Source organism: Pezoporus flaviventris, unplaced genomic scaffold (assembly GCF_033815535.1).
Source record: "Pezoporus flaviventris isolate CSIRO_AGI_PZ_B2104156 unplaced genomic scaffold, CSIRO_AGI_Pfla_v1 ptg000050l, whole genome shotgun sequence".
NCBI lineage: Eukaryota > Metazoa > Chordata > Aves > Psittaciformes > Psittacidae > Pezoporus > Pezoporus flaviventris.
The window spans coordinates 7,036,313-7,062,191 of record NW_026892598.1 but is presented as its reverse complement, the minus strand read 5'-3'; the positions used below and the strand labels follow the sequence as shown (position 1 = coordinate 7,062,191).

Genomic DNA, 25,879 nt, shown 5'->3' with positions numbered 1-25,879 from the left:
TATATATGTCCTTTTTAAAATCAAGGGATTTACACTTATTGTGGCATCTAGGTCTCAACAATATACTGCAGATAGGTCCAGATCCTCAAGGGCAAACTATACAACTGACCATAAAAACAACACTTTGTTATCAAGGTTGTAATTACAATGATTGGTAGTGTAATAGTAACTCATTTTTCTATTGGAAAGCCTCATTATCATAGTGTTTTCCTGGACAGTGCTAAGTAGATTCTGTAAAAAAATTATGGAACTATGGTTGAGCCAAATTCATTCCAGGAATAATTCAAGATGACAAGCTATAGATTACAACTGATGAGGATGAATTTATCACATGATGTTCTATATATTACATTATTGAAATGTGATGACTTTCTATCTGCTGCCAATCTTTAAAGAAAAAATGAAAGGTTTAAGAAAATTGATGCAATTATAAGAGTTGATAGAAAAATTGTACAGTTTCCTAGAATGCAGGAGATACAGTCCCAGATCAGACAGTGAACCATTCTAATCCTACAGGCTATTGATTTCTACGTCTGTAGTCTTGTATCACACTCATATTACTTTCATGTGTGTTTTCATAAACAAGCAGAATTAATCTTGATACCCATTCTTTATTTCATTTTACCATGTCCACACAATAAATAAAGAAAAAAGAAATGTGTGTGGGAAAGAGAGAGAAATTCACCCCCCCAAAAAAACAAGCAAGAAATATTCAAGCTGAAATTTGCAGATGACCTAACCAGTCCTCAGGGAACTTCCCTTCTCTGACTGTACTGCTGATGTAGTTAGTATCCTTCCCATAAAGAGAACATACTGAGCATATTGTTAGCCTCAACATGTTCAATTTGATAATTAGATTGTTCCCAGATGCGCTTGCATCCTCGGTGCATTTCGCATATTGTTCATGTATTTGTCTCCTGGAGTTTTTAATACAGTCATCCTACTAGTCCCCTGGTCTAAGGTCCCTTTTAACCCATACTGTAAAATACATTGTTTCTAAGAAATTCAGAAGATTGTCTACTGATTGAAAAGCTCAGACAGCTATTTAATCTTTGCCTGTGGTTAAAAATGAAGGAAAAAATAAGATTGTAGTTTTGAAAATGCTGAAGACATGTTTATAATTTACACTAATTCTGCTGTATTCACAGGACAATATTTGAAACTGTTCCAATAGAAAACACGGGTGAAAGAAGTTTTAAAACACAGTTACAAAACTGGAGCTGCAATCTATGCTTTATCATACACAACCATTCCCTTTGGCATAGATGTATTGATTGAAAATATCTAAAACTATTTGAAAATTTGTAATAGAGTTTGGAAATATTAACTACATACCACATACCACTACTCCTGTTTACATGGTTTTGAAAGGATGTCACATTCATGTTCATTGACTGCTGACTGCAGAACGCTTTCTGTGCATAGTTTGCTCCTGGAAGCAATGCACTGAAAATGAGCTTGATCCTACAAAGTGTTAAAAGTTTCTCATTCTGATTCAACAAGCCTTGTAAGTACATAAAGGTATTTATAAATTCAATGGGACTATTCAATTGCTTTTTTTGAAGAAAAAGCAATTAAAAAAAAAAAAAGTAGTTTCTTCTCTGCATTGCCAAAGAGACACTTCACTACACCAGCTTAAATCATAGGTATATAATTATCATCTGGTGATTTTATATATATGACATGAATGTGTTGAGTTCTCTCCAGTTCTCAAAGGAAAATCACTAGAAGCCATGATTATGCACAAAAGAGGCAAAATACTAAATGTTATGACAATAAACTCATATTACTAAACCAAAATTTACACAGTATAAGGTAATGTCCTTACTATGGTATTCCAGTGTAATTTTTCAAAGTAGTCTATAAAAGCACACACTGGACGTCATCGTAATTCACCTACTGAGTTTTAGAGATCAATGGACTTTTCTGGGTGAACCTGAGGTTGTCTATGTCTTCCTGTGTAGATACTCTTTTACATATGTCTCAAATGCCTGATTCACTCTTGCTTCCTCCTACCCCAATCTACACACTCAGCATCTGGAGGAACCTGAATTCCTTCTGGGAGACAAACATTAAGCAATGGAATAAGGGACCAATTCAATATAAAAACACTCAATACGCATACATTTATACAAAGTTCTGTGTTGGTGACCTCTTGATTATGCTGTATGTAAGATGAATGACCAAATTTGCTTTTACTAATCCAACTTTAACATGCAATTTAAAAATTATGGGTAGGTATATTTAGAAACATTTATTTATATATATTCATATCTGTTACACAAAAACTGAAGGGACATTCTGTGAAGTAGCTACCCTCTGCTGTGGTTTAAACCCAGCCAGACAGCTTGTTCACTCACTCCCCCCCTTCTTTTCCTCCCCCTACTCCCAGAGGGACGGAGAGGAGAATCGAAAAGAATGCAACTCCCATGGGTTGAGATAAGAACAGTTTAGTAACTAAGGTATAACACACATCACTACTGCTACCACCAATGATAATAATGATAAAGGAAATAATAAGGGAAGAGAATACAACACCTCAGCACCAGCTGACTGATAACTCGTCCCCCCCAGCCCAACCAAGCACAGACCCATACCTCCTCCCACCCTGCAGTCTGCCAGCCCTTCCAGCTAACTCCCCGTTACATCCTGGGCATGACGTGTTGTGGTATGGAATACCTCTTTGGTCAGTTTGGGTCAGGTGTCCTGTCTCTGCTTCCTCCCAGCTTCCCCTCCTCCGTAGCAGAGCATGAGGCTCACAAAGTCCTTGGCCAAACCAAAACATCCTTGTTATCAGCTCTGTTCCCGAGCTGAAAGTCAAAACAGAGCACAGCACCAGCTACCAAGGAGGAGAAACATGACTGCTGCTGCTGAACCCAGGACACCCTCAGTACCAGCTTGCTAGAGAAAAATAAACCCTGAGCAACTGAGAAGATTTTGTGTTTAATCAAAGAGCACAATTCTTTACACATTTTACTGCAGAGTATCATTAATAAAATACCACTGCACTGGCCCTTCTGGGAACTCAACTCTGACAGCAGTAATTAATTGCCTTTGAGAGGAGCACAAGTAGACTTGGAGAGGCTGCAGCATCTTTTCCTCCAACCAAAGGCATTAGTCTGTAACACACTAAGGACTGAACAAAACACAGGCTTTGTTTCCCTATTTTTCACTGACCACCTTACCAGTCATTCTTCATTAAAGATATTATCATGTATATTCTCTTTCTTCTCCTTCTATTACCTATCCACTTATGCCAGAAACAGAATTCAGAGATAAAGATCACAGCTACCAAAACTTATTCTGCTGAACCTCTGTGCATTGATGGTTTATGGACAGGGAAGCATAAAATCCTAATAATCAAATCCGAAGTGAGGGGAAGCTTATTGCCCTTTAATGGGTAAAGAAAGTAATAAAAAAGAGAGATGTACTTTAACAGCAAACACAATACACAATGAACACATTTCTTTCACAGCATATATACCCCATTTACAGAAAGGGAAGAAAATTCCACATTCAGGATGACTTAAAATTGACATTATTTCTAGAACCAGCACTCGCAGGAGAAAATTTAACAGGCCTTGGGAAAAAGCAATTGAAACCAGTCTTAACTGACCTAATAGCACCTTGTAAGGCATATCAACTTTTCTAGTGCAGACTCTTATTTCCAGAAACTTAAGAGAGCAGAATCTGTACAAGTTCAACTTGTTTCATAATGTTATGCTGAAGAAACTTATCTATGATTTTACAAAAATAAATTTTAAGTTACACGATGCAAAACAGTTCATAAAAGATATGCCCCATTTAAGCATAAATCTGGTCAAGAGGTGAATTCTTGTGATTGCTGCAGCCTATGAAATAGATAGTTTACCTATTTTATCAAGATTAACCTGGCATTGTTTTGCCCACACATGGTGCCACCAGATTCCTTCTGGAAGTCAGACATATTAGCCACAATACCCTTTTGCTCGTGGAAATCTACCAAATCTACCAAATGCAAACCTGACCACCTTCTGCTATGAGGTGACCAGCAGGTTGTGTAGGGGACAGCAGTGGATGTTGCATGCCTTGACTTTAGCAAGGTCCTTGACATGATCAGCTCATTGTAGCCATGGGAAGGTTTAGCCTGGGTATGGGTATGACAAGATAAGAAGAAAACTCTCTGGAAAGGTGGGTTCAAAGGGCTAAGATCAGTGTTGCAAAGTCCGAATAGTGGCTGCTTACTAGTGGCATCCATCAGGGGCTGATACTGAGTTTAAAGCAGTTCAGTGTCCTTATCACATGCATGATGGGACAGACAGCACTGACAGCAAGTAAGTGGGGTTCACCAGATGGAGAGAGTAAACAGCAGGCTGGAGGACAGTGCTGTTATTTTGAGGAACTTGGACAAGTTGTAGAAATGGGCTGTAGGGAACCTGACGAAGGTCCCTAAAGTCCTGGAAAGGACTCACCCCTGCAGCAGGACAGGTTAGGGGTGACCAAGCAGAAAAGGCCCTGAGGGGCAGCAGGTTCTCTTGGCATCAAGGCAGCACAGCCCCTGCACCCAGGTCTGCAGCACCAGGGCCAGGCACAGATCCTGCCCTACTGCTCAGCACTGTTGAGCACCAGGAGTGCAGGATTCACATCTGGGATCCTGGCACAGGAGAGTCTCTGATGTACTGGAGTGAGTTCAGTGGAGGGTCACCATGATGGCTACAGCCAGAATATGTGGATGAGAGATCTGAGTTTCTTCAGCCTTAAGAAAGAGGTTAAAGTGACATTCTGCTCTGGGCTACAACCATCTCATGAGGAATGGGGAAGTATAAGGAAGATGGAACCAGTCTTTTCTCAGGTGCATGACAATAAGATGAGAGGCAACAAGCACAGGTTGGAACATGGGAAATTTAGACTCAATATTATGGAAAACTACTTTGACCACTATAAGGGCTGCCGAGTACTGGAGCAGTGTCTGTGGAAGCTGTGCCATCTCCACCCTTGCTGATGCTCAGAACTTAATTGAACAAAGTCCTGAGCAACAGTAACTGAAACTGCTTTGAGCAGGAGGCTGGACTAGATGAACTCCATCAGTCCTGTCCAACCGACCTTATTTTGCAGTTAAATGAAATCATTAATTAATTGATAGCTCCTTTTGATTGTCTCAGTCCTGGGAATGTGTAAAAGCCAGAGCAGACTTTTTTGCTGCTGTTCACATGAATAGCAGAAGTCAAAGTATAGTCTAAATATTTTTATATTTGTCAAGTATCCTCCTTCTACATAGAAAAGGATAAAATATAAAATATAAAATACTCTTGCAACCCTACTCACCTCGCACTTAGTTTTGTCTGATGTTCTTCAATATATTTGATGCCTGTCGTTAATTGCCCTCTGCATGATTCATGACATATCGTTGTCCTTGTCACAGTATTATGAATTTGAACCATGGTGCATGAAGGCCAGGACACGCATTAAAAAATAAGATGAAAATTGTCAGCTATCTGCTGCTGCTTTTTCATGATTCTTCAATAGAGATTAATATGCCTTGCTTTCATTCTAACTCAGTCTTTTTCTGAAACAATGGATTGCTTGGATATTGCTTGTTTGTATGGCAGGCATGGTACACAGTGTACTTCACAAAAATAATTCTATAGAATCATAATTTTCTATTGAGCGTCTTTGCAGTTCTTTTCTTTTCTTTTCTTTTCTTTTCTTTTCTTTTCTTTTCTTTTCTTTTCTTTTCTTTTCTTTTCTTTTCTTTTCTTTTCTTTTCTTTTCTTTTCTTTTTTCTTTTCTTTTCTTTTCTTTCTTTTCTTTTTTTTTCTTTTCTTTCTTTTCCTTTTCTATTCTTTTCTTTTTTCTTTATTCTTTTCTCTTTTCTCTTTTCTTTTCTTTTCTTTTTTCTTTTCTTTTTAAGATGTAAATTGTTACAAGTTGCTTGCAAAGATGAAACTGGCTTATTTCAGCAGGTTCTACTTCAGCAGGTGTTATTGGAAGATATTACCAGATCTCTTTCTCCAATGTCACTCTACATACAACAGGGAAAAGAAAAGCAGGTGTGTCTCTTATCAGTTCACAGCTAACAGTGAAAGCACTGCAGAAATTCTCTTTTATGCTTTAGCAGAATGTGCCATTTAACATGGGCAGAAAGAGGAAAGGAGTCAGCTGTGAGAAAGCTTCTGGGTAACAAATGTGACTCCCATATAACCAGCCCTCATCCTAGCAGTGACAAAGTAGCAAAACACTTGCTATTAGTGGAAAGAAAAGTCAAAGAACGTAAGCTGACATTATCACCAGTAGAGCCATCCCTTAACTAAATCGTTGGTTTCATCAGTTCTATGATGAAAATACACCATGCAGTATTCACAATGGGTTTATAGGTTTCAGCTAAGATAGGTTATTCTATCATTAAAGAACCAGACTGATTTATTACTCAAATATGCATTTATAAAAAAAGAGAGATATTAAAATGAACAGCAGAATGCATTAGTAACATAAATTCTATTGTGCACTTTACCATGCTACACTCGTTTTCTTCAAGACTTTGGTCTTGAAGACCAAAGCCCTTCATTTTTCTGGTCTGCATTCCCCGCAAGACAAATACCATATTGTTCATTATATTTGCTGAGCAAAAGCATCCCACTAACAACTTGGCATTTCACAGATAAGATTAACCTTTCCCTCCACTCTTTCTCCCACTTTATCACTCTCCCTACTTTTCTTGTCTTAGTCTCTTAGACATCTGAAAAGGTTTACATTAACATTTTTAATAGTCTTACAAGAGAATGAGACTCAGTCATTCATCAGCACTCTTTTTGCAGCCTTCCTGAGAAAAGAGGGCTGCAATACACATAATCTTCATGAGCTAACTTAAATTTTCCAGATTAATGCACTAAGATCCAAGAGGAGAGCCTTACTACTGTAATTACTTCACTGCAGTGAAGGAATTATAGGGAATGAGAAACAAAGAATGCACACCCATAGAGGTGAACTAAGCTGGACTGATCTCAGCTAACAGTATTGACATTGCTACGCAGCATTCAGCATAGGACTTACATATTTTTGGTAAGGGTTCTGCAACTTGCTCAGCTCTTTGTTGCCATGACATGCACACCCCAGATGGTTTTAAGTCTTCATGAATCCATAATTGCAGCAGTAAATTTCTGCGTGTCCACATCCCAAGATCAGACTTTAATATGCTAGAGACTGCCAACTTCATTTCATCTAAAGCAACTAACTAATGGAATTTCAGTCTACTCTTTCTGGGAAAAATTTAAATATAGAAAATATTACTTTATTTCTTAAAATAATTTAAGGAAGCCACCAACAAAGCTTTCATTCCTTTTTTCTTTTGTTTCCTTTGAAAATCAAGTCCCTTCTTGCTTCTATGGTCTAACATTGCAACAAAGTCTGAAAAAAAAACCCACAACCCAAACCAAAATCAAAGTCTCTGGACTGGATTAAAAAAAAAAAAAAAAAAAAAGGAATTTATGCAAAAATTTCATTATAAAATTCAAAACTAAAGAAAAACACTCAGAAGTCACAAAGCTTACTTTGGAAAATTTTAAAAGACAAACTTTCTCCTCTAAACTTTAAAATGTTCTCTTAGAAAATCCTGTAAATATAACCCAAAGGGTGTTTCCTTTTTGTTCATCTTATCTGGGAAAAAAAGATTCAAAAACAACTCATCAAACACCAAAATCTTCAGCGAGAGCTTCTTTGGGTAAAAGAATTGTGTTTCATTGACTTTAATGCAAATTTATAACAACTACAGACTGATGTTTTTACCAATTCATTAACTCACTCACTTTTAAGCACTGCTCAGAGACCAACCAACCCTGCCATTAAGCACTGAAATTATGATGCAAAAAACTGACTGAATGATAGATTTAAAATTACAGGGTTTACACTTTATAAATTCACCCTATTTTGTACATGCATTATTTCCACCATTTAAATGATGGTTCTGAAGGTTGTCACAGAAACGTATACCCAAGAACTACATTTTTAGAAGCCATGCATTTACAAAATCAAATAACTTTATTCTTCAAATAAAGAAGATGACAATATGTAGTGAACAAAGGAAGTAGAGATTACTTAGTAAGATGAAATTGTAAGTTCAGAAAAGAAAAACACTTCCAATAAAAGCAAATGCAAAGCCCTGCACCTGGGAAGGAATAACCCCATATTGTTCCAGTACAGGAGCGGTCCTGTAGGACCATGAGCCATGCTTGCAGTAAAGAAGGCTAAAGAAGCTACCTTAACTGCATTAGGAAGAGTGAATCCAGAAAAAGGCCACAAAAAGGATGGAAGGGCGGAGCATCTATCATATGAGAAGAGGTTGAGAGACCTGGATTTGTCCAGCCTGAAGAAAGGAAGGCTCGGAGGATCTGAGTACAAATACCTGATAGAAGGGACTGAACAGGGAACAGTGATGCCCATTGACAGGACAAGAGGTCATAAGCACAAATTAAAACACATAAAGTTTCATCTGAACACAACAAAAGTGTTTTCTACTAGAGGATGTTTGAACACTGGAACCCATTGCCCAGAGAGGCTGTGAAGTCTTAATCCCCGGAGATACGCAAAATATGACAGGATACGCTATTGGGCAACATGCTACAGATGGCCCTGCTTTGAGCAGGGAAGTTGGACCACATGATGTCAAAGGGGGTCATCAAACTCAGTCTTTCTGTGATTCTGTGAAGCCATACTCTCCTCCCTGTGTGGAATACATCAACAGGATAGGTAATATCATAGAATCATAGAATAATCAGGGTTGGAAAGGGCCTAAAGATCATCTAGTTCCATGGGCAGGGACACCTCACAGTAAACCATGTCACCCAAGGCTCTGTCCAACCTGGCCTTGAACACCACCAGGTATGGTACATTCACAACTTCCCTGGGCAACCCATTCTAGTGCCTCACCACCCTCAGAGTAAAGAACTTCTTCCTTAGATTTGACCTAAACTTCCCCTGTTTAAACCCATTATCCCTTGTCCTATCACTACAATCCCTAAAGAATAGTCCCTTCCCAGCATCCCTATAGCCCCCCTTCAGATACTGGAAGGTTGCTATGAGGTCTCCATGCAGCCTTCTCTTCTCCAGGCTGAACAGCCCCAACTTTCTCAGCCTGTCTTCATACAGGAGGTGCTCCAGTCCCCTTGATCATCCTCGTGGCCCTTCTCTGGACTTGTTCCAACAGTTCCATGTCCTTTTTATGTTGAGGACACCAGAACTGCACACAATACTCCAAGTGAGGTCTCAAGAGAGCAGAGGGGCAGGAATTATCTATCTTCCGTTATATTTTTTGTGGTTTAGCAAATCTAGAGACATGAAACACCTTTTTTCTTTTTCACTTTATAAATCTGGCCAAAATCTTAAACTAATAGGTTTCAATATTTCAGTTCAAAGACACTGATTTAAACTGATTTATTCTTATCTGGAATTAGGATATTCTATAAATGTTAGTCTTCATGTAAATCTGGAGTCTGGAGTCTGTTTCTGCATTTCATTTTTTTTACTTGCTTGTACCTACACTCCATTATCTTCAGAACCACATTATGCAGTAACCAGTCAATAATATTTTCCTATATTGCACTATAAGAAAAAAAAAAAAAGCTGTTTTGAGTGAGAGAGAGCAAGGGAAGAGGAGCCATAGAATCTTAGAATGGTTGGGTTTGGAAGGGACAATAAAGATCACCTAGTTCAAACCCCCTGCCATGGGACATCTTCCACTAGACCAAGCTGCTCAAAGCCCCATCCAACCTGGCCCTGAACACTTCCATAGATGGGGCAACCTGTTCCAACATCTTACCACCCTCTCACAGGTAAGGACTTCTTAATGTTGAACCTAAATCTACTCTTTTCCAGTTTAAAGTGATTTCATTTTGTCCTGTCACTACATGTCCTTGTATAAAGTCCCTCTCCAGCTTCCTGTTGGCTCCTTTCAGGCACTGGAAGCTGCTCCAAGGTCTCCCCAGAGCCTTCTCTTCTCCAGGCTGAATAAGCCCAACTCTCTCAGGCTCTACTCATAAGAGATGGGCTCCAGCCCCTGATATCTCTGTGGCCTCCTCTGGACTCACTTGAGCAGGTCCATGTCCCTCTTGTATTGGAGGCCAGCAGAGCAGGTGTGGTCTCATGAGAGCAGGGTAGAGTGGCAGAATCCCCTCTCTTGACCTGCTGGTCACACTCCTGTTGGTGCAGCCCAGTATATGGTCAGCTTTCTGGGCTGTGAGCACACACTGATGGGTCATGTTCAGCTTCTCATCAACCAACACCCCCAAGCCCTCCTCCTCAGGGCTGCTCTCTATCCATTCTCCACCCAGCCTGTATCTGTGCTTGGGACTGCCTGACCCAGGTGCAGGACATTGCACTTGGCCTTGTTGAACTTCATGAAGTACATTGGTTCCATAGTGTTGCCAAGCAAGGAAGGAAAAGGCATCTATCTCTATCACTAAGTTATAAATTCAAAAAAGAATTTTATTGGGCATTAGAATTGCCAATGAGTTTTTTGTTTTGTTTTGATTTTAATCACAACCTTTGTAATTGTCTCTTACAGCTTCCGCAAATTGGTCTTTTGTGGAATTGTGGAAACATTAAACTCATGTATGTATTTATTTAGGGTCTATCTCTCTTAAACACATAAATGTCATACAGAAAAGAAATGCAAAATATTTGATCAAAACATTTTGGACCATGGAGAAATTTTACTGTATAGGTTTCTACCTCATCATATGATTAAAATGGCACACATATATATTACTCATGATATAGTCTACTTTGTATACATATCATAAAGGCACTTCAGAAGTTTGTTAGTTCGACAAATGTAGAAAGGTAACATATACTGTCTTGAAAATGAACTAGAGATACTGTATATTTTGTATTTAGCTAATTCAGAATTTTAGATCTGTAGCTGTAATGAAGCTAAAGAGCAAAACCGACAACTTTGCAACTACGTCAAATTTTCAAGGTAGTCAAGAAATTTGGATGCAAGCTCTTCACCACTTAAAGGCATTTGATCTCTACTATTGATAGAAAATGCATTTCATAGTTTTAACAATTAGTTATATTCTGGACCAAACCTCAAATCAGGTCATGTTTTTTAGCCTGGCAGTCAAAAGCACCCTGAAAAGCTATACCATACATTTCTGTTTCCTCAAATTGATAGAAGAAGTCAGTTCTTGTTATCAGAATGTAACAAAGAATATTTATACACTGTGTTTGAGAGAAAGCTTTAAACACATTATTTGAACCACGTAAGAATTCAGTTTATGATTTTTAGCTTGACTAGAAAGATGCAATTTATCTGTCTAATCTTCAGGAATTACAATCATTGAGGTATCTATAATTTACATTAAAAATAAATCCCCTTGTTTTCTCTTGATGCCATCTTCCTTTCCTAGATGTTTTTCTCCTTTTTCTTTTCACTTTCCTGTTTCATCATCCTCATCCTCACCCTAAAGAAGATGCTTCTTTTGAATATTACATATATTTACACAAGCCCTAAAACAAGGTTAGTAGAAAAAAAAAACAAAAGCAAAACCAATGCAAACGTTGAATATTATGCACAAGGGGGCAAAAACTGAAGAACTTACCCTGGATGGCTTTTATACTGATTTTATACTTATATACTTTTATATATTTTATTCTACAAATCTAAAATGCAATCCAGTGTATTTATAATCAAGAACCGGCACCTTCATTTTGGTGGAACTTAACATAACATGATATTGAAAAGGTCATATACACAATTAAATAGTTCTGAAAATGCCTCAGGTGTATCATTTAACAAGCTAAATATGACTGATCAAACCAGAAAACTTTGGTATACTTTTAATTAAGACTTATCAGTTTGTAGTTATAAACAGCTTTTGTTATACCATCAGCCTTTACTGTAAGTATAAATTGGTGTTGGGAAGATAACAGTTCTAGATTGTAACATATGTTAATCTGAAGATTAGGACTAAAGGATTTTGAAAAAAAAGTCAAGATATGGCAAATTTGAAATGAACAGAAGTTGATTTTTTCTACACACAGTAAAAATATGATTTATTGACATGACATACCACTGAGACTAGGAAATTAACTAAGCCTGCAAAAAGAATTGGACAGTTTGCAGTTAACGCTATGTTGAGACTGTATCCGCTGAAGACTTTGATTTATACCTAACATGAAATTTCAAGTAACTCTTAGCAATCAGAAGATTATGCATATATGTATTGTGTAGTGGGGTGATGCAGGAAAAAAAACAAATAATGTATAGCAGTTGAATGTGAGGTACCTTGCAACATTTACTGAAGTAGTCCATGCCAATCACAGGATTTACGTTTACTAGCTCAGAACAAGAGACCACTTCTTGCAGAAGCTCAGACATTTTTTTTTTTCGTTGTTGCTTTGGTTTGTTTTTTTTTAGGATATTTAACCTAAAGAAAAAAAATCACGAATAGTCATAATCAACACATTCTGTTATGTAATCTATTTGCAGGAATGCGGCAAACTGCCTACCGTTCTGTTCTTAGACATGCATTCTGGCTGGAAATCTGTGAAAGCCCATAGCAGTGTTGCCAGGTAAGACTGGAAAATAGGGTAGTAGCAAGGGTTCTGTTGGTATCAATGACAACTGTTTTCCATGTCAGATCTTCATTATCTCAATTAGATAAAATAGTATCAGCTTTAGTACAGATCTGACGCAGTCTAATACACAGGCCCTGCTGCAATATATTTTTGACACTTTCTAGACTCATGTTTTAATAAAACCTATTGGCTTTGGAAGACACTTTGCTTCAAGAGACCTTTTGAATAAAAATCTGAATGGATGCTTCATTCTGCATGCTAACAATAACCTCAGAAGCCAAATCTTGCTTATTGGCTGCCATTACATCTTCTATACTTCAACCATACTCAAACATCCTTCTTAGTGTAAATTACTTCATCTTGGGAGCTTTACACCATCAGTGCACTTAGCCACCTTTTTAACATGGATGACTGCTTTTAGATTTCTATTAAGGTAGGACTGAACATATGTGGAACTGGTCCTACTTATTAGGTATGGTCTCTTAAAATATTATATACACATTTTCAGTACTATCACAGCAGTAGTGTCCAACTTCCAAGCTAGTTTACCAATCCCAGGCTTCTTATGTCTGTTTCAGAGCTGGCTAAAGGGAATTTAGGATAAGGGAAACATGTTCGTCTGCTCACAAATCCTACATATCTAAAGGCTGTATTCAAAGAAGTACATGCCATGATTGTCTTATTTTAGTAAAGATGATAAGAACAAAATTTTGTTTTACTCAAAATTTGCATTCTGAGTATTATCCAAGTTATCCTTTGTTTGTCTTGCTTTGAAAAGCTGAAATATTGCTGAGCATCATAATTAAATCACTTTTTTGTTGCACTAACAACAAGCAGGCTGTCAAACTCTGTCTACAAAGAGGAAGATAGTGTGTCAAACCTACAATTTTTATGGAATATTTTAGCAATTGAGCAAATGTCAAACAACTTTAAAAAAAAAAAAATTCAGCCTTACCTGTGGGGTAATGAGAATATACTGAAATAATAACTACTACCAACTGCAAGGCTTCAGACATAAATAATATCTATTGGTCTCTGATGCATAAAAATGCTCACTATAAATGTAAACCTGCAATCAAGCCTGCAGATGCTAATGAAAACATTTGTATGCATAAAGCAAATCTGCTGCTAAATTAGTCAAGTCAGCATTTACTGCCGAAATTCCACTAGGATTCACAGCCTGCAAACAATACATGGCTAACTGCAGATATTCAGGATAGGTAAAATATGAAGGGCTTAGGCAGTTCCTTCAGGAAGTGATTCGAAATACTCCTGGATCAAGTATCTATAGGTAGATATAGTAACTGACTCTTAAAAAAAAAAATAGAATTCAAGGTTAATGAAAGATGTCAACATAGCTGGTGTGTGGAGAAACATCTGTTCTCTGGAGCATCTATCAGCATCTTGGAATGATCTATCTAGCGCACATCTGCAAGACAACCTGCATTATCAATATATTATAATCCAGCTGCACAACATACTGTGTGTGCTCTGGAAAAAATACAGAAAGGTCCATTAGATGGGGAAAACACCAGATGTAAATTTCATTTTCCTCGGTCATTTATACAAAGGAAATGTAAAAAGGCCTCTATCCACACCAAACAGTATCCTTCAGGGTTTAAAACAGCAAAAAGTTTGCACTGGTTGGTGTGAGCTTTCTTTATGGAATTGAGCTGGCTTTACTGTTTTTAAGCCTCAACATGCTTGAACGATAAAGTTATCATAGGATCATAGAATCATTTGGGTTGGAAAAGACATAGATCCCATGGGCAGGGATGACTCACACTAGACCATGTCACCCAAGGCTCTGTCCAACCTGGCCTTGAACACTGCCAGGGATGAAGCATTCACCACTTCTTTGGGCAATCTGTTCGAGGGCCTCACCACCCTCACAGTAAAGAACTTCTTCCTTAGATTTGACCTAAACTTCCCCTGTTTAAACCCATTATCCCTTGTCCTATCACTACAGTCCCTGATAAAGAGTCCCTCCCCAGCATCCTTGTAGGCCCCCTTCAAATACTGGAAGGCTGCTATGAGGTCTCCATGCCGCCTTCTCTTCTCCAGGCTGAACAGCCCCTTCTTTCTCAGCCTGTTTTCATACAGGAGGTGCTCCAGTCCCCTGATCATCCTCATGGCCCTCCTCTAGACTTGTTCCAACAGTTCCATGTCCTTTTTATGTTGAGGACACCAGAACTGCACACAGTACTCCAAGACAGAATTTTGCAGAGAACAATTCTCTCAAGCCATGTTTTCTTCCAATTTACATGCAAATGAAAATTTAACAGCATATATTAAAAAAGTCAAAACAGTGATTCTAAGGGGGGCATTAGGAAAAAGTATAGGCATGTTGCACATATAATTTTTCATTTGTCTGTATGTTTTGAAATGATTCAGGTTACACTCAAGACCAAAACATTTTTTCCCAGTAATTCTTATTATCTCCATTTCACTACTTAATCTTCAATGAGATCTTGTTCCTACTACTGACCCTTTCCTCATGTTTCGCTTTTTCTTTCACCATGATAACATCCCTGTGGTAACGGTTCCTCATTCTTTTTCCTGTATGTGGGTTATCCTCTTTTTCTACAAAGTTGATCTCCCTTTGAATCCAAAACATGAGGCATAACTCTGTCTTTTCTTCAAAACCCCGGCTCTAATGGAAAGTGGCAAGCTAATTGTCCCTAGGAGACCTCTCATAAGACATATTTCTTCCAGTGTTACAAAAAAAGTATTTATATCGCCAGGCTTATCTCATGTGATGTAATAATTTCTGGTTATCGTATGACTAGGGAGCTTGCCAGATTTCCAGTGCTAGCCCACCACAGCTTTCAATTTGTCACGGTTTAAACCCAGTCAGCTACACAGTTTCTACTCCCCCCCCTCTTTCTTTCCTCCCCCCTCCCCCGGAGGGATGGGAACGAGAATTGAAAGAATGTAACTCCCATGGGTTGAGATAAAAACAGTCCAGTAACTAAGGTAGTTACTGCTGCTACCACCAATAACAATAATGATAAGAGAAATAACAAGGGAAGAGAATACGATACCACCTGCTGAAACGAGCCCGACCACGAAGAGAGTGCCCTTCCGGGTAACCCCCAGTTACCCCTCTGGGCATGACGTGCTGTGGTATGGAATACCCCTTTGGCTAGTTTGGGTCAGGTGTCCTGGTTCTGCTTCCCCCTGGCTTCCCTTCCTCTCTGGCAGAGCATGACACTCACAAAGTCCTATGGCCAGTCTAAACATCTGAGCAGTAACTAAAAACATCGATGTTATCAGCTCTGTTCCCAGGCCAAAAGTCAACAACACAGTGCTTCATCAGCTACTAAAAAGGATTAAAAATGATTGCTACTGCTGAACCCAGGACATTATCCACCCCTTATCCCATTCCATTCACGTCATTCTCAGATCCCACATTTTCAATATACCATCGCTCTTAACAGATATACATCCACATACACACACAGACAGAGAGAAAGAGGTAATTTCTTAGTGAATGGATCAATCCCTATAATGTTGCTGAGTCCATTCGGTCCATGATGTCAGGTTCCATCTCTTGTAACAGTCTTTCAGGGCAGGAAAGGTTGTGTGCAGTGTTGGATCGTTGCCTGCTGATGCTGATCACTCATTTACCGCAGAACTCGTCTGGTTCTATGAAAGTTCATTCTCTCTTGGGATGATGATCAGAGGGAAGTCAGAGCCAGTCGCTGGTGACCTGAAGACATCTAGTTGATGGACTATAGAATTATTACATAGCAGGCAACAGCATACAATTCAGTTCACTGGCTGTTTTCTGCTAAAAACAAATCCTCTTGAGGCATACATCGGACTTCCCCATCTTCCCACATTACCCACCAAGTATATCCGGGTCCCTGAGCAAAAGAGCAATCCCACGAGTGGGTTTGCCTTTACCTGAAGCAGGAATAACCCAGACTGTCTTCCCCAGCAAATTCTTCATGTGCACCACAGGAACTTTGTCCCCCTCTGCAGCATGTAAAAGTTCTGACTGGGCTGGGCCAGCCCTGTTGGCAGATCCTCTGGCGTTAACCAACCAGGTGGCCTTTGGTAAGTGTGTATCTCAATGCTTGAAAGTTCCCCCACCCATTCCTCTCAGTGTAGTTTCTAACAGCCCATTGTACCGTTTGATTTCCCCATAGGCTAGTGCGCGGTAGGGGATGTGATATACCCACTCAATGCCATGCTCTTTGGCCCAAATATCTATAAGGTTATTCTGGAAATGAGTCCCATTGTCTGACTCAATTCTCTCTGGGGTGCCGTGTCACCACAAAATCTGTTTCTCAAGGCCCAGGATAGTGTTCCAGGCAGTGGCATGGGGCACAGCGTACGTTTCCAGCCATTCGGTGGTTGCTTCCACCATGGTAAGCACATGGTGCTTGCCTTGGCAGGTTAGTGGGAGTGTGATATAATCAATCTGCCAGGCCTCCCCATATTTATACTTCAACCATCATCCTCCATACCAAAGAGGCTTTAACCGCTTGGCTTGTTTAATTGCAGCACATGTTTCACACTCATGAATAACCTGGGCAATAGTGTCCATTGTTAAGTCCACCCCTCATTCACGGGCCCATCTGTATGTTGCATTTCTGCCCTGATGGCCTGAAGTGTCATGGGCCCACCAGGCCAAAAATAATTCACCTTTATGTTGCCAATCTAAGTCCATCTGAGCCACTTCAATCCTAGCAGCTTTATCCACTTGTTGGTTGTTCTGGTGTTTCTCAGTGGCCCGACTCTTGGGTACATGGGCATCTACGTGACGTACCTTCACCACCAGGTTCTGCACCCTGGCAGCAATATCTTTCCACAGTGCAGCAGCCCAGATGGGTTTACCTCTGCGTTGCCAGTTGCTCTGCTTCCATTGCTTCAACCACCCCCACAGGGCATTTGCCACCATCCATGAGTCAGTATAGAGGTAAAGTACTGGCCACTTTTCTCGTTCAGCAATGTCCAGGGCCAGCTGGATGGCTTTCACCTCGGCAAACTGACTCGATTCACCCTCTCCTTCAGCAGTTTCTGCAACTTGTCGTCCAGGACTCCATACAGCTGCCTTCCATCTCCGATGCTTTCCCACAATACGGCAAGAGCCATCAGTAAACAAGGCATACTGCTTTTCACTTTCTGACAGTTTATTATATGGTGGGGCCTCTTCAGCACGCATCACCTCCTCCTTTGGTGACATTCCAAAATCTTTGCCCTCTGGCCAGTCCATGATGACTTCTAGAATGCCTGGACGACTGAGATTTCCTATTCGAGTTCGTTGTGTAATTAGTGCAGCCCATTTACTCCATGTAGCATCAGTTGCATGATGTGTAGAGGAGACCCTGCCTTTGAACATCCAGCCCAGCATGGGCAACTGGGGTGCCCGGAGGATCTGTGCTTCAGTGCCAATCACTTCCGAAGCAGCTCGAACCCCTTCATAGGCTGCCAGTGTCTCTTTCTCAGTTGGGGTATAGCTGGCCTCAGATCCTTTGTATCCCCGACTCCAAAAGCCAAGGGGTCGACCTCGAGTCTCCCCTGGAGCTTTCTGCCAGAGGCTCCAGGTAGGACCGTTCTCCCCAGCTGCAGTGTACAGTTCATTTTTTACATCTGGCCCGGTCCGGACTGGTCCGAGGGCTACTGCATGAACTATCTCGCGTTTAATTTGCTCAAAGGCTTGTTGTTTTTCAGGCCTCATTTAAAGGGCCCCATTTAAAATCATTCTTCTTCCGGGTCACATGATAGAGAGGGCTTACAATCAAACTGCATTTTGGGGTGTGCATTCCCCAGAAACCCACTGCACCCAAGAAAGCTTGTGTTTCTTTCTCATTAGTTGGTGGAGACATTGCTATTATCTTGTTGATCACATCTGTGGGGATCTGGCAACGTCCATCTTGCCATTTTATTCACCAAAAATTGAATTTCCTGTGCAGGTCCCTTGACCTTGCTCCGTTTTATGGCAAAACCGGCTTTCAGCAGGATTTGGATTATTTTCCTCCCTTTCTCAAAGACTTCTTCCGCTGTATTACCCCACACAATAATGCCATCAATGCATTGCAGGTGTTTTGGAGCTTGCCCCTGTTCCAGTGCAGTCTGGATTAGTCCATGGCAAATGGTAGGGCTGTGTTTCCACCCCTGGGGCAGTCGGTTCCAAGTGAACTGGACAGCCCTCCAAGTAAAAGCAAACTGTGGCCTGCACTCTGCTGCCAAAGGAATTGAGAAAAACGCATTGGCAATATCAGTTGTGGCATACCACTTGGCTGCCTTTGACTCTAGTTCATACTGAAGTTCTAGCATGTCCGGTACGGCAGCACTCAATGGTGGTGTGACTTCACTCAGGCCACGATAGTCTACTGTTAGTCTCCATTCTCTGTTAGACTTTCGCACTGGCCGTATGGGCTATTAAAGGGTGAGCGGGTCCTGCTGATCACTCCCTGACACTCCAGTCTACGGATCAGCTGATGGATGGGAATCAGGGAGTCTCGGTTGGTGCGATATTGCCGCCGGTGCACTGTTGTGGTCGCAATTGGCACTTGTTGTTCTTTGACTTTCAGCAACCCCACAACAGAAGGATCTTCTGAGAGACCAGTCAAGGTGGACAGCTGCTCAATTTCCTCAGTCTCCAAAGCAGCAATACCAAAAGCCCACCGGTACCCTTTTGGGTCTTTGAAGTACCCTCTCTTGAGGTAGTCTATGCTGAGGACGCATGGAGCCTCTGGACCAGTCACAATGGGGTGCTTTTGCCATTTCTTCCCAGTCAGGCTGATTTCAGCCTCCAGCACAGTCAACTCTTGGGATCCTCCTGTCACTCCAGAAATATAGATGGGTTCCACCCCTTGACAGCTTGATGGCATCAGGGTACACTGTGCACCGGTATCTACTAGAGCCTTATACTTCTGTGGGACTGATGTGCCAGGCCATCTGATCCACACAGTCCAGTAAATCCAATTGTCCCCTACCTCCACCTGGCTGGAGGCAGGGCTCCTCTAATGGTCATCACAGCGTTGCACACTTAAGTCATGTTGAAAGGGATTATTCTTCTTTACCACAGGAGCTGGAGTAAAATCAGCTCTTCCACTCCATCTGGGAACCTGCTCACCAGAGACTGAAGCCGTAGCTCTCATGGGATGATCAGTCTTGGCCCTTGCTCCCCTCTTCAATTCACCCACTTGCTCTTCCAAAACTGAAAGCAAAGTTCCTCCATCCCACTTCGTCATGTCTTCTCTGTGATCCCAGAGGCAAAACCATAGGGTACCCCGTGGCGTATACCTCCTGTATCTCCTCTCTCGAACAATAGGACGCCTTTTGTTAATAGCTGAGACGTGTGTTGGTACATGTGAGGAGCTGGATAAATCAGATCGTCCCTCAATTGTTTGAGGTCCTGGGACAGTTTTTCCACAGCTGAGATGATGGAAGGGGTGAGATTGTCTTTGAACTCTTGGAGTTTATGAATAATTTCATCCACTCTTAGTGGTACTATGTCATTCCAGGTTCCTGTTGTTAATGAATGGGCATATGATGACTGTGCATTCCGTGTAAGTTTTCGCCACATGGGTCGTGTACATTCGACTTCACCTGGGTCTATGGGTATATCCCCATTATTCGGCTTGATGTGATAGACTATGTCTACGATGTCCAATTCCCTCAGAGACTGGATGCCTTTGTCTAAAGTAGTCCACTTGGCTGAACAACTCATAACACCATCCTTGAATGGAAACATTTCTTTTACAGCTGCTAAGAGCTGCCTCCAAAGACTGAGGGACTTTTTCTCTCTTGCAATTGCTTTGTCAATTCCCCCTTCTCTAGTAAGTGATCCCAGCTGCTTGGCTTCTGTACCTTCTAGTTTGTGACGATCGGCCCCATTGTCCCAGCATCGGAGCAACCGGGTGATGATGTGCTCCCCTGGTTGATGGGTAAAATCTTTTTGCATATTCCGTAGCTTGGCTGAGGTTTGAGGTCAAGAAGTTACCTCTTCTTCTTCTTCTTTGTCATGTAATGGTGACTCTTGATCAGATTCTGGACCGGGTGGTGAATTCATTGGTTCTTCATCTTGCTTCACCCTTCTTGCCTCCTTTTTGCTTTTTCTATTGCATACAGGGGCAACCGATATTGGTACAAATTGGTCCTCTGGTTTAACTGCAGTGATTATCAGTGTGGTTTGAGTAGTGACTGTACTTGTTGCTGGGGGTGGTGTAGCTGCTGTGCTTGGAGCTGGGGTAGCTGCGCTGTCTGTTGCAGTCAAAGTTTGAGCAGTTGCTGTACTTGTTGCTGGGGTAGCTGTGCTACCCGTTGCAGCCAAAGTTTGAGTAGCAACTGTACTTGTTGCTGGGGGTGGTGTAGCTGTGCTGACTGTTGCTTTGCCCTGAGATCCAGGGACATTTTTTTCCTTTTGAAGGTGCTGGATAGTGTTAAACAAGGCCCTGTAAGCATAGGCGAAGCCCCAGAGCGTTGCCAAGATTTGCCTGTCTCTGGTATGGCCAGAATGACCACACACCTCATTTAAGTGTTTTACTAATTTTTTCAGATTTTGCACTTGCTCGGTGGTGAAATTCCAAAGTACTGGAGGGGCCCACTGACCCAGATACTTGCCCATACTATCCCACACACCCTGCCACTCATGACTGTCCAGCCTCGGGAAAAACCTCTTGGTCCTCCTATATTGTCGTCTAACCTCAGACAAGGCCCAAACCTGACTCTGCTTTACTCTTGATATCAGACGAAATGGTCGTGGGCAAAACACACTCTGTATGCGTGCCAACATGGTGATCCCCATCACAATCAGCAAACAAGTCTCAACAACATTAAAAGGCCATTCAAAAACTTCAAAACTCTCAAACAATGCTGTAAATGGTACTGGGGGGGGGGGGGGGTGGCGTGGGGGGATGGGGTGGGGGGGTAAGAGAATGTCTCCTTCACAGGTTGACCACCTGAGAAGGAGAAAAAAGATGTGTAATTTCTAAGCACTTCTATTATATACCTCCCAAAGTATAAAGGTGGTGACCACACTGGAAACATCAGCCAGATCAGTTTCTTGATCAATGATTTTATTGTATTACAAGTCATTACCATAGAGTACAATGAGACAAGAACCTTAGCCCAAGGCCCCCAGCCGATAAACACTGACACAGCAAATACCAGCTCTAAGTAAGGTATGACATGCTGAAACTGTGAGATCAAGAGAAACAACTTTGAGAGCCAATATATCAGCATTGTGACAAGTGACTATTAATCCAAAACAATGAATGCTTATCCTAAATACGATTAGACACACTCCGGTCAGATCTGTCGCCATCTCAACCCTTCGTGCCCCACACGCTGGGCACCAAAAAAGAACTGTCGTGGCTTAAACCCAGTCAGCCACACAGTTTCTACTACCCCCCCCCTCTTTCTTTCCTCCCCCCTACCACCCCCCCACCCCACCTCTCTTCCTGGAGGGATGGGAACGAGAATTGAAAGAATGTAACTCCCATGGGTTGAGATAAAAACAGTCCAGTAACTAAGGTATAACACAAACCACTGCTGCTACCACCAATAACAATAATGATAAGAGAAATAACAAGGGAAGAGAATATGATACCACCTGCTGAAACGAGCCCGACCACGAAGAGAGTGCCCTTCCGGGTAGCTCCCAGTTATCTCCCCAGGCATGACATGCTGTGGTATGGAATACCCCTTTGGCTAGTTTGGGTCAGGTGTCCTGGCTCTGCTTCCTCCCGGCTTCCCCTCCTCCCTGGCAGAGCATGACACTCACAAAGTCCTATGGCCAGTCTAAACATCTGTGCAGTAACTAAAAACATCGATGTTATCAGCTCTGTTCCCAGGCCAAAAGTCAACAACACAGTGCTTCACCATCTACTAAGAAGGATTAAAAATGACTGCTACTGCTAAACCTAGGACACTATTATAACTAGGTGATGGAAATCCAGTATACTTAAAGCTTCCCAGCTTTTCTGCCACAATGGGTGAGGGGGTAGAGGGAGGAGGCAGGAAATACTGAAAGTGATGCTATTTTTGCCAGCTTTCTTTAGTTTTCACACTTTTCGGATGGTATACTAAATGTCCTGTCATTGATGGTGACTTCATTTATTCCTCATAAACTCTGTGAAGAACTCCTCATTTGAATAACTGAATTATTTCAGTTTCTATGTATCATTACTATTCCCTCTAAGTTATTTGGTTACCCTCTTAATAACATGCATTGCCAAGCAAATCTGCCTTACAAATCCAAAGAGAACTCAGGCTTCTTTATATCAATCAGAGACATTAATTCTAAAGATATTTTAAACTTCAAAGAGAGGTATCATTTTTGCTTGGAACAATAAAAGTGCTTTCTTTTTCTTACCTACTAGGAATGAATATTACATGGAAGGTAAGCTTTACCTTTGGTTTATGAAAAGACATGTGTTACATTAGGAATCTTTGCTGCATATGATCACAACATTGTCTGCTGAAAAAGGCAGAAGTTTCTTTAGACTTTTCATAGGAATCTACCTTCTGCTAATATGAGTGGGAAATTGCTAACATGCTGCCAGCACCTATGAATTCACTAACAAATGCCGATTAATTTGCATCCATAGCACTGAGTGTGAAATCACAGAATGAAATTGTTGCTAGTGTAGGATGGAAATAGGGGATATAAAACCATTTCTATTTTAAAAAGACATAATTTCAAGGTTAAAAAATATGTAATTGACTTTCATTAATCACCATGTGTACCAAAAGTCTGTTTTTTTGTGATTTTGTTTTTGCTTTTGTTTTCTACTTGCCCACAATTGATTTCTATGCAGGGGTGGATTTTTCAATGTTTTCATAAATGCACTCTCTGCAGTACCCAGAGGTTCGGAAAGAGAAAAAGAAAGTTTTCTCAGATTTTTGCCAAGTTTACCCTTCTGTAGCGTATGCAGGAACATGTAAGACACTGAGTCAGCAATTGATTCCAATATAGAATTTTTTCTTAAGCTTGGCTTACAACATTTTCAGATCAATTTTTTTTTTTTTGGTGACAAACTGAAAAAGAAATAGTTTTAAAAGATGCATCTATATTTCACAATGATTTAAAAATGAACCATTTTCACAGATGGAAACACTGATTCAATACTGAAAATGACATCTGAGTCAAACATAAACACATAAATAATGTCAAACATTTGTATGGTAAGACTACATTATCTGACATTAGGCTAAATTTGATCACTGGTACAGTTTCTTTGAAAGCCTAAATGACTTATGAGAAAACCTTTCTGCCTAGATTTAGCCTCAATATATCAATGTATTTAAAAGTGCAATCCAATTTTGTGAACAATTCCCAGTAAGTGGAAAAACTGAACTTTTAGATGTATTTTATTAAAGTTAATTTTTATAACCTTTTCAAAGGCATGGCACATGGTAGTTTATTAGATGGATACAGTCAGTCTCACTATATGGAATGTGTGGAGATTTCATGCACAAGAAAGATTATTTATAGGTGCGAGTTTTGTTACGGGTGGTGGTGTCATGGCTTTATTAATAATATCAATATAGAAGATGAAAATTTTTCATTTAATAGACTTCTGATCCTACGATTCTTGAGCAGTGTCTAAAGCTCTTCAGGGATATCTCAGCCTGTAGCACACTGAAAATTACAGCTCAAGTAAAATTAAACATGAAGATATTGATAATGAAATAATGGGGTGGGAGGGGAGGAACGGATAGGAAGGGAAAAGCCCCACAAGAAAAATGCAAGATATGGACAAGGACGTTGGCTAAAGTTCTGGTATCGCTTCAGATAATAAGAGTCTAGCCTTTGTCTTGTAATGGGAATATTGATGTTTTCATTTGTGAGTGATACTTCTAATCAAACAGGGCACTAAAAACTGTGGGAAGCATTATCCTGTAAGTTAGGAGGAATAGTGTCTGTCATAAAATGGGGTTGCTTTCATATTTTTATTTCAGTTAAAGTTCTGCAGTGTCTTTCATACAAATAACTTCCTATGTCAAGCCTATTTCTGGGAAATTTTCTGGGAGTTTCTAGATTAATTGTCATGTTTACTCAGCTCAGATTCAGCAACCTAACTGATCAAATGACCTTTACTTTCCTGAACAATACTTCCACTGATTGTTCTAAACTTCTGAAATACATCTTGACTATATAAAAAATTGGGAGGCAAAAAGTGCTTTGAGAAGAATTAAAACAAGAGAAATGCCAAGATTTAAAATCCAGGGTTGTTGTTTTGTTTTGTTTTTTTTTTTTTAATCATATTTTCTTTGCTCACTGTTGCTATGCAGTGCATGAAATATCACAGGATATGAAGTACAAGAGAAAACCAAAGAAATATAAACATAATTCAAGTTCTATCTCTTTGAAAAAACATCCTTCTAGCTACCAAGGTATTCACTAGTTATGAGAGAATTCAAAAAAGCAACACCAAATGTCCAAGTTTCCAAGTAACTATTAAATTCAAAGCTTCTAATTAACAGCATATTAAAAAAGTCCTGAAATAAAATGACTCAACCTGAAATTACCTATCACATTGTTCTAACCCCCGTGATATTTCTTTATTCCTCTTTGAAAACTGCATTAGTTTATTATTTCACCATATTAAAACAAGTTAGCTCTAGTCTTAATTATCTTTTTTAATTGTTTATTTGTTTTTTAGGAAACACTATGTATCCATGCTGAGGGGAATACTGCATAAACATAGAGGGAAATATGATACCACTTTTAAATAATACCCCATAAAAAAATTTGTCACTTGTTTGTAATTACAATCAATCTGTAATGATTGAAATTATTTCTCAATAGCTGTGAATGGATTATGTGCTATAGGATATATATAGTCCACGTCATGGAACATAGGTCTTCCACACTACAAATGTAATGTTATGTTATGTTACGCTACATTAAGTTACGTTGCGTTATGTTACATTGTATTGCATTACATTATTATAATATGCCGTGGGAAGAAGCATGATTCAAGGACATGGCAGATGATAGATAAAAAACTGGACACTTTAAATAGAGTCGGCTGGACAGGGTACTGGGACATCTAGTCTAGGTCATACTTTGCCTAGAAAGGTTGGATCAGATGATCCTTGAGGTCCCTTCTAACCTGATATTCTATGATCCCATGACCTACTATCATTATAGAAATGCCAAACATTAATACAAAGTTCAGTGAAATTAAAAACAACCCTCAAAAACCCAAACAAAAAACGAACACCAAAAAAAAACCAACCCAAAACAAAATATGTAGACAAATTCAAGAAAATGTGACAATAAACATCCTTATCACAGGTTTTTACCTGATTTATAGTAATAAAAAAAAGAAAAAAGTAAAATGTCCTCCACCTGTATTGC

At 40.1% G+C, this 25,879-nt stretch overlaps 1 protein-coding gene across 2 annotated transcripts in view; it reads right to left on the bottom strand.

The window, feature by feature from the left end:
- The window catches only part of LINGO2 (leucine rich repeat and Ig domain containing 2), a 213,490-nt gene extending 206,281 nt beyond the window's left edge, over nt 1-7,209 (bottom strand). The window contains exon 1 of one of the 2 annotated variants that reach the window (XM_061468771.1): nt 7,030-7,209. In XM_061468771.1, the coding sequence (XP_061324755.1) occupies nt 7,030-7,031 (2 nt within the window). In that variant the 5' untranslated portion in view covers nt 7,032-7,209. The remainder of the gene's footprint in view (nt 1-7,029) is intronic. The other variant, XM_061468772.1, reaches the window with a different exon arrangement.
- Nucleotides 7,210-25,879: the final 18,670 nt, after the last annotated feature.